The sequence below is a fragment of the Mus pahari genome, chromosome 14 (genome assembly GCF_900095145.1).
Source record: "Mus pahari chromosome 14, PAHARI_EIJ_v1.1, whole genome shotgun sequence".
Classification (NCBI taxonomy): domain Eukaryota; kingdom Metazoa; phylum Chordata; class Mammalia; order Rodentia; family Muridae; genus Mus; species Mus pahari.
Window position 1 is genome coordinate 25,679,645 of NC_034603.1, and position 9,689 is coordinate 25,689,333.

At 51.4% G+C, this 9,689-nt stretch overlaps 1 protein-coding gene across 1 annotated transcript in view; it reads left to right on the forward strand.

Moving 5' to 3' along the window:
• Positions 1 to 7,031, forward strand: part of Galnt10 (polypeptide N-acetylgalactosaminyltransferase 10) — a 144,189-nt gene extending 137,158 nt beyond the window's left edge. The window contains exons 9-12 of the mRNA XM_021211815.1: positions 62 to 283; positions 1,534 to 1,650; positions 3,203 to 3,352; positions 4,089 to 7,031. Coding sequence (XP_021067474.1) covers positions 62 to 283; positions 1,534 to 1,650; positions 3,203 to 3,352; positions 4,089 to 4,247 — 648 coding nt within the window. The 3' untranslated portion in view covers positions 4,248 to 7,031. The remainder of the gene's footprint in view (positions 1 to 61; positions 284 to 1,533; positions 1,651 to 3,202; positions 3,353 to 4,088) is intronic.
• Positions 7,032 to 9,689: the final 2,658 nt, after the last annotated feature.

The following is a 9,689-nucleotide window of genomic DNA, read 5'->3' on the forward strand; positions in this document are numbered from 1 at the left end:
GGCTCTGGGCTAGCCTGCGCTCCTCAGCAAGCCTGACCCTTGCACCCATCTCTCATCCCAGAACCTGAAGCGAGTGGCAGAGGTATGGATGGATGAATACGCAGAATACATCTACCAGCGCAGACCGGAGTACCGCCACCTCTCAGCGGGAGATGTCGTGGCCCAGAAGAAGCTCCGAGTGTCCCTCAACTGTAAGAGCTTCAAGTGGTTTATGACCAAAATCGCCTGGGACTTGCCCAAGTTCTACCCACCCGTGGAACCCCCGGCTGCGGCATGGGGGGAGGTGAGTGTAGATGGAGGGGCTGGACCCTCACTGAGTGCATGTCTCTTGGACCCTGTCCTGGTGGCGTTGATTTTTTTTTTTTTTTTTTGTGCCTTTGTGCCAGAATGTTCTTGGTCAGCATCCATTTTTTCCTTTTGACTATGAGACACTGCTGGATTTTGGTTTGGTGTCTGTATTAGTTAAGGTTTTACTTCTGTGAACAGATACCATGACCAAGGCAAGTCTTATAAAAATAACATTTAATTGGGACTGGCTTACAGGTTCAGAGGTTCAGTCCATTATCATCAAGGTGGGAGCATGGCAGTATCCAGGCAGGCATGGTGCAGGCAGAGCTGAGAGTTCTACATCTTCATCCAAAGGCTGCTAGTGGAAGACCGACTTCCAGGCAACTAGGATGAGGGTCTTAAGCCCACACCCACAGTGACACACCTACTCCAATCAGGTCACACCTATTCCAACAAGGCCACACCTACAAATGGTGCCACTCCCTGGTCCAAGAATATACAAATATACAAACCATGACAGTGTCTAATGTCCTTTGGCTTGTGATGCCAGGCACAGGAACGGAGAACCTTTCACATTCTAAGCTGTGCTCTTGGGTGAGCCAGGCACACAGCCTATGGTGCCTATTGGAAATGCAGACTAAGAGTACACAGAACAACTGAGTAAGTGCCCCCATCTCTACCTCACCCTCCTGTGGGCTTTGGGACTTCTCACTGGAGCCTCAGAAGCCTGCTGTTGCTACCTGGCCTCTGGGTGATGTGTGCATCCTAAGCAAATGTGCAGCCTAGAACTCCAACCCAACCCCCAGCCTTTGTGGCTAATGTGTGGGCCAGGGCCACTTTTGTTCTTTGGAGTGGGTTGGGGAGAACCCCTACTTCCTCGTGCCATTCTCTTATCAGAAAGGATAATTCTACATGGACAGCAAAGATCTTGCATCCCTTTTGAATAGCTTCCCAGATACTGTCCCTGGACAGACCTGTCCCCTTCAGGCCCTTGGAATTGGGGTCAAAATGGATCCTGGATCTGTTGGATAGAGTGCTCTCAGTGTGAGGCCAGAGATGGACCTTGCCCTCCAGGAGGACCTTTCTCCTTTCTCCTGGAGGACCTCCCAGCAGCTTGGGGCAGGCTCCTCACAGGCAGTTCGAAGTTCAGCCTGACTTGGGTTTCTGCCGTAGTCTCCCCAGCATCCAGCAGGGCCCAGTGGACACCTTGAGGAGTCTCAGTGGCTGGTCCCTTTCCTCCCTCAGATTCGAAATGTGGGCACAGGACTGTGCACAGACACGAAGCTCGGCACGTTGGGCTCCCTGCTGAGGCTGGAGACCTGCATCCGGGGTCGAGGAGAGGCTGCTTGGAACAGTATGCAGGTAAGGGCCACTTAAAGGGGCTCTCCGTCCCAGGTCACTTGTCAGCCAGGAGATGCGTCTCGGAATTTCCAGAGCTCCAGGGAAGGGGGTACAGGATTCCTGCACATGACAGGTCCCTCTGTCCACCTGGATGGATAAACTCCTGCCCTCATGCTTATGACCAATAGGCAACTTTGGCTCATTTCACTAATAAGTTGTGTGTGTGTGTGTGTGTGCACATTGTTTGTGCGCACCCGCATGTGCACATGTATCACATGTATCTGCTCTGGTTTCTGTTACTAAACTCAGTGCCATGTAGTGAGTACTTTATAAAAAATGAAAAGTTTATACTTGAAATTCTCGTGGCTCTGCAGATACAAGAGTATGACTTCTGGCCAGGTCTGTCGGGGATCTTTCTGCAGGGTAATGACTCATTGAGGGCACCACCTCAGAAAGCAGCATGTGCCTTCTTACTCTGCCATGTCTGTCTTACTCTGCTTATAAAGTCCTCGGGCTGGCCAGTGAGATGACCCAGCCAGTAAAGGTACTTGCTGCCTTACAGGGCTTTAAAAAAAAAAGAAAAAAGATGAAAAAAATAAAACAAAAAACAAAAAACCAACAACAACAAAAAAAGATGAGTTCGATCCCCAGAACTCAGGGCAGCAGGTAAGAACCAGATCCCCCCAAAAGTTGCCCCTCACCTATACATTCATGCTGTGGCACATGGCGAAACACACACATAAACACACACACACACAGAGAATACTTTTAAAAAAAAAAAATAATGAAAATATTTTTTAATCAAGGTCTCACTATGTAGCCCTGGCTGTCATGGAACTTGCTACATAGACCAGGTTGGCCTTGAACTCACAACATCCTCTTACCTTGGCCTCCTGGATTCTAGAAGTAAAGGCATGCAACACACCCAGCCTATACAAATAAATTTAAACAAACAAACAAAAACACTGGGAAAACAAAGGCTGGGGATGCAGCCCTACTAGGGTGATCACCTAACGTGCAAAGCCCTGGATTTAAATCCTCAGTACCATGCATGTAACTAGTCATGGCAGCACACACAGCACTCTGGAGGCTGAGGCAGAAGATGTGAGGTCAAGGCCAGCCTATGCTATGTGAGCGACTCTCTCTTTTGGTGTGATGGCATAAAGCCCTTTGAGGAGGTGGGTCTTCATTTTTTGAGGTCCTTCCACCCCGATTTTCACAAGGGCTACGCTAACTTGCGTTCCTCCCCGAGGCACAGAGCCCCTCGGCTTGCGTCCCCACCAGCTCTCCACTGCCATTTGTTTCCTCGTTCATACAAATTACAGACACACACACATGTGCTAAAGCATGTGTAGCGTTTACCAGACACAGGGAGTCTTGAACACCACACACTGCAAGCCCTACTGATGGAAACCAGTCTAACAGTAGGTGCCATCTCAAGTGATGATGAGGATTATGATGATGATAATGAAGATGATGATGGTGATGATGATGATGATGATGATGATTAGCATGGAGGGCGGGGACCTTGTCAGTGTTTGCTAACCCTCTAGCAATGTCCCTGTGTATGCAGGTCTTTACCTTCACCTGGCGGGAGGACATCCGGCCTGGAGACCCTCAGCACACCAAAAAGTTCTGCTTCGACGCTGTCTCCCACACCAGCCCAGTCACCCTCTACGACTGTCACAGCATGAAGGGCAACCAGCTGTGGAAATACCGCAAGGTGGGGGCGTGGTGTGGCATGGGGGACCCTGAGCACCTCTTTGCTTGGCTGTCGGTCTGAAGGGTTGCAGTGCCTCCTGCTTCTCCCTGCAGATCCTGCCCACCCATCCTGCTCTGCCAGTGATCTGGCCCTGAGAGAGGGAGAGGACAGAAACCCAGATTCGTGCCTTTTAAAAAGGAAGCCACGCTGGGGTGTGGTGGTGTCCATCTTAAATGCCAGCACTAGGAAGGAGGAGGCAGGTAGCTCTCGGTGAGCTGGAGGCCGGCCTGGTCTACGTAAAGCTCTAGGTCAGTCCTAGTTGCATAGCAAGACCCCGAAACAAAAGGAGAGAAGGAAAAAAAGAAAGGGAGAGAGAAAGGAAGGAAGGGGGAAAGGAGGAAGCATGCTCTCAGCCATTCCATACAGCAGGGATGCAGCGGTACTCTGGTTACAAGCAGAAGGTCCGTGCTGAAAGTCCCACTTAGAAGTAGCATTCAAGCCAGGTAGTGGTGGCGCACCCCCTTTAACCCCAGCACTTGGGAGGCAGAGGCAGGCAGATTTCCGAGTTCGAGGCCAGCCTGGTCTACAGAGTGAGCTCCAGGACGGCCAGGGCTACACAGAGAAACCCTGTCCCAAAAACAAACAAACAAAAAAAGAAGTAGTATTCATCGCAAGGTGACAGGAGACGCTGGGCCTTGCTTCCTTGTTGCTGTCATGGCTGCTGTGTTCCCCCACTGACAACCCTCCTGTTCTGTAGGACAAGACGCTATACCACCCTGTGAGCGGCAGCTGCATGGACTGCAGCGAGAGTGACCACAGGATCTTCATGAACACCTGCAACCCCTCCTCCCTCACCCAACAGTGGCTCTTTGAACATACCAACTCGACGGTCTTAGAGAATTTCAACAGGAACTGAGTCCTTAGACCTTGACCAACCCCTCAGGTTGCTGTGGAGCTCATAAACCTTCCTCCTGTGGGAGAAGAGGCATCGGTGGGCACCAAGGTGCTGGGCCAAATGGCTTGGGACAGAGGGTTCTTGAAGGACTGACATGGTGGGGGCCTCGGGGAGAACAGACCGTACCAGCAGCTCTCCAAGAAGGCGGAGCCTGCTCACGTCATAGCAGAGCTCACCAGCCTGTCAGCATGTCCCCTAAGTGTTAGGAATCGCCTGGGCCAGAAAATCAGTCCCATGAGGTTGCACTTGTAGGCACAACAGTGCCCTAGAAAGGAAGGTGGTATCGACCTTGGGGCAGCTTAAGCCTGTGTGCTAACTGCTGGCAAGGAAGTCTGCCTGTGCTTGTAGGAACTGCCAGGATTGCCCAGCTTCTGTGCTGGTCCAGGGCAATGAGAGTCCATTGAGACTTCAGAGTGCTCCATAGCTAGCGCTGACCAGCAACCAGGTAAGGGGCCCCTTCCTCTTCAGCCAGATGTAAAGGATGCCTCCCCTGGCACTCTGGGTATTTCAGATGCCTGTTCTAGTTTCAGGGCTACCTGGGCACCAGGTCGTCAGGGCTAGTTCAGCTGGCTAAGTCGACCTCCAGACCAAACAGCTCCCAGCCGCCGACGCTTCCAAAGCCCTTTCTCCGTGCTTTTCCTTGGCGGCTCCCTGCCTTGGAGAGGAACTGGTGCTCTGAGGTCCTCACCTCCAGAGTCTCCTGGGGGTGGGGAGGTGGCTTCCCCCCCCCCACCCCCCCCAGAGAATGACTGTTGTGGTTCCAACCTCACAAAACCCCGGAGTTTCTGAAAAGTGCTGTGGTTCTGTCGAAAGCATAGATGAGCCATGGCATGTGTGGGCACATAACGCAAGCAGCCAGGTGTCAGGCAACCCCTCACCCAAGTGGAGGCAGTGGGGCACCGGAAGCTTCCTTACAACTCAGTGTCATCACGGCCACAGCCTTGTGAGGAGTGAGGACATCACCTTTAACACCGTGTCTCAAACAAGAACTCACCCTCCAAGGAGCTGGTCACTCCATCTTGTCACTTGCCAGTGGTCCTGGGGCCAGAGCTCTGCCTTTAGAGATGCTGGGATCGGGGTTCCCAGGTTGGCCGAGTGGCTGGTGTAGAGCCACCTCCATGTAGCCCCTTTGCTGTCACAGCTCACTTGTGGATTTCTAGTGCCCTTTTCCATATGAGCACTCTGTCTGACAAGTGACCGGCTGGGAAGGAGTCAAAAAGGGGAGCAGGTGGGTGACCAGAATCCAGCAGGGATGCGTGTTGCAGCCAAGGGGAGTTGAGTCCTTAGAGAACAATGGGGCCTTGTTTCAATAAAAACCGTGCCTTTTACAAAGAGAAAATGCAGCCGAGCAGCTGATTCCCTAAACTTGAACCACTTACTAGTGCCTTGCTAGACAGACAGACAGACAGACAGACAGACAGGGGCGGGTGGAAGAGGGGCGCTTATGCAGGTCCTGTGAGCCCAATGAGTGTCTTTATGCCTGACTTCAAGCAGAAAGTGCTAGGCTCGGAACAGAACCTGAGACCCAGAGACCCCCATGGCAGGGACAACTGCCTCTCTGTGCAGCCCTCCCTGAGACAGGACAGTTCTAGAGCCCTGACAAGCCCAGAAGTGCTCTGCCTGAACCTCACTGTCAGGGGCGAGCTAAGCAGCTGGGTTTCCAGAGGGTGCCACACCCGGTGGTTAAGGCAGATGCTGCCACAAGCCACCCCCAGCCTCACGCGCTCGCTGGCCCGATTCATTCCATTCTCATCTGGGTCCATCCCCTTCTCACTTCCTCTGAGTGCACCTCAGCATTTGTGACTGCTGAACTCTGACCTGACCGTAGAGCCTAAGTCTTGAGGAGCTGTGTCACAGGAAGGACCAGGTTGGCTTGGTGGCTGGCTGCAGATACTTAATTCCCACCTTATTCTGGCTTCAGATGTGGAAATCCTTGTCCCGGAGAAGAGCCTGTGCCACACAGCCCACACGACAGTCCGGGCGGCCGGCCTCGTTTCCTCCAAAGCTTTATTCAGAGGCTAAGGCTACAAAACAAGATGTAGTTAGAAAGGCGGCCTCCCCTCCGCCCTGAGGATTCCAGAAACATTTTGGAATGCAGCGTCCTTGCCACGAGGCCATTGTGTGGCAGGCTGTCTTACCCTGCCCTGCCAACTAGAGCTTCTGACTTTAAAAGCAGCCAGCAATGACAGATCGCGTTGCGGCAGTGAGCTGCTCTGATGGGGTGGCCTAGTGGATTTCTAAGGTCAGCATCACGGCTCTCCTTCAGTCCTTCCTGTCACGCTCCTCCCTGTGCGGACCCCTCGCTTCAGCAGTCCCTACTTCTCATACATGAGACTATCTGCATCCAGTGCTCAGGGCGGCCTGTTTTGTCTAAAGTCAGGCAGTGTGAAAGGAACAAAGTTCAGGTCCGTCCTGAATTCATCCGCACTTGCCGCTGAGGCTTTCTACGGCAAATCCTATTCATATTTTGGTTCAAGGTTTTGATGCTGAGCCAGGGCCCTGCTGCCGCCATTAGGTGAGAGTGGTAGCTACATCCCAGGTTTCAAGATCTTAACTCGTTCCGCTCTGCTCTGACAGGAAGTCCAGGGGCTGCAGGCAGGGAAGCTGGGCACTGAGACAGGGTTCTGTGGAGGGGGAAGCCCAAGACCACCCACCTCTGCTGGAAGGGTGAGCTTTGTAAAGGATGACTTACCCTGTTCAGTTGTGACCGTGGTTGTTCAATAAACCTCCAGACTTTCTCTAAAAGCAGTGTCTGGCATGTCCCTTGTCACCTGCCTTTCTGAAGACTGAGTGCCTGACCAGCATCCAGATGTCCTGCAGGGTACTGAACGGAGTCGAGGTGCTGCCGTTTCTAGAGGGGAAGGCAGGCCAGAACGAGGACGACCGTCGTTACAAAGGGCTGAGAAGGAGAGCTAAGCCGGCTATCTTAGAAAGGGGGGGGGGTGAGCCGGGCGTGGTGGCACACGCCTTTAATCCCAGCACTTGGGAGGCAGAGGTAGGCAGATTTCTGAGTTCAAAGCCAGCCTGGTCTACAGAGTGAGTTCCAGGACAGCCAGGGCTACACAGAGAAACCCTGTCTCGAAAAACCAAAAAAAAAAAAAAAAAGAAAAGAAAAGAAAAAGAAAAAAAAAAGAAAGAAAAAGAAAAGAAAGAAAAAGAAAAGAAGAAGAAGAAACTGGGGTGAAACACTCCTCAGGGCTGGAAGACCAAGCCAAGAAGAGGGTAGAGGGCAGCTCCTGCAAAGGCCACGGACAGAAAGGGGCTTGGGTCTGGAGAAGCACAGGGGTGAACTTGACACTCGGCCTTCTAGATTAGACCAGAAGGGAGAGAGCTCCAGAGGGCAAACAAACTGAGCTCACCCATTAGCCACAAATAACCTGTTTACCAAAGTATTTCTGGGCTGTTGAGCGTCTGTAGAACCATGACTAAAACATCCACAGTGAGATCTGGTGCAGCTCCTTCCTACCCTTGCAAGGCCCTGGTTCTCAGTGAAATGAGCTGTGCTTGAAGGTTTGGTCCCAGAGGAACCTGGAGCAGAAACTGTTCCTGGTATTGTCAGGTAGCAACCACCAGAGGGTGCTATGGACCATAGCTTGGAGAAGTCACATACCAGGAGTAAGGACTGTGGCCCAAAAAGCAAGTGGAAGAAATAGTTTTTTTGTTTTTGTTTTTGTTTTTGTTTTTGGTTTTTTTTTTGGTTTTTCGAGACAGGGTTTCTCTGTATAGCCCTGGCTGTCCTGGAACTCACTTTGTAGACCAGGCTGGCCTCGAACACAGAAATCTGCCTGCCTCTGCCTCCCAAGTGTGCGCCGCCACCACCTGGCTGATTGACAGAATTCTTAAAGGTACACACTCAGAGTTGGAGAGATGGCTCAGCGGTTAAGAGAATTTGCTGCTCTCACAGATTTGGGTTTGGTTCTCAGCACCCACACAGTGGTTCACAACTATCCTTAACTCCAGTTAGAAGGGATCAAATAGTGATGTGTCTGTCAACTCCTTGGGAACCAAGCCTGCACACATGGTGTCCATGCATATACACAGGCAAAAGCACGTCCTAGAATAAAATAAATCCTGTTTTTTAAAAAAGGGTTTTTAAAGGGCTGATGAGATGGCTCAGAGGTTTAGAGTGCCTGTTGTTCTTGCAGAAGACCCGGGTTCCCAGAACGCACATGGTGGCTCCCAGCTGTTTGTAAGTCCTGTCCCAGGGGATCCCGTGCCCTCTTCTGACCTCCATAGGTACCAGGCAGGTACACGGGGCACAGACATGAGGCAAAACACTCATACACATTAATAAAATACTTTCTAAAGAAAGTTGTTCTTTTTTTAAACTTTCTTTACCCAGAGAATTGGGACCCAATGGTGAATGACAAAGAAAAGTATCCAGTGCCTACTGTGCGCAGATGCTCAGATATAAATTGAAAGATGGCTGGTGTAAGCAAGATCCAGAGTGAATGGCTTACAGACTCTGCACCCCCCACCCCACCCCCATGATCCTTATTTACTCTCACGTGGTTCAAGTGCCTGGCTTTGCCGACACGCAGGGAGAAACTAGGTTTATTCATTTGCTTGCTTGTTGAAAATGAATATATAAGCTCAGGTATATAGAGTTACACTGGCAGTGTATGCCCTCCCGTGCGGGTGCTGAACCAGATTCAGGTCATCTGCAAGAAGGCGCACGCCTTTAATCCCAGCACTCGGGAGGCAGAGGCAGGCGGTTTCTGAGTTCGAGGCCAGCCTGGTCTACAGAGTGAGTTCCAGGACAGCCAGGGCTACACAGAGAAACCCTATCTTGAAAAAAAAAAAAAAAAAAAGAATAACAATCTTAACCAATGATCCAGCTCTCCAGCCCTCAAGGTATTTGTTTAGAGCCCTTTGTATCTATTGTCCCCAGCCCTCAGAAGGCCATGAGACCAATACTAGCCTTTCATTCAGTTTCAAGTAGCCCAGGCTGGTTATAGCATGCCCGTAATTCTAGCACTCAGGGATGCTGAGGCAGGAGAATTATGAATTCAAGTCCAGCCTGAGACCCTGACTCAAAACCAACAAGTATCATTTGTCTACTGTGTGCAGACACTGTCAGAGCCTCACTCTGACTCTGTAGTCTAGCAAGAACAGGCACTGAAGGACGGAAGGAGCGGGCACATCCTTAGTGTCTAGATGAGTTCCACAAAGAAGACAATGCAGTCGATTTTTCTGAGCCTGTGTGTCCAGAAGGATGCGGAACCCTCCAGGTTCTCAGAGTGAAATCGCCTACTGTGCGGGGTTAAATAAGAATGGCCCCATAGACTCTTGTGGTGGCCTTGGGGGCCGGGTTGAAGGCCCGGAAGCGGAAGGTAGGAACTCCCCAGGAAAACCAACAGAGTCTATTAACCTAGACCCTTGGAAGCTCTCAGAGACTGAGCC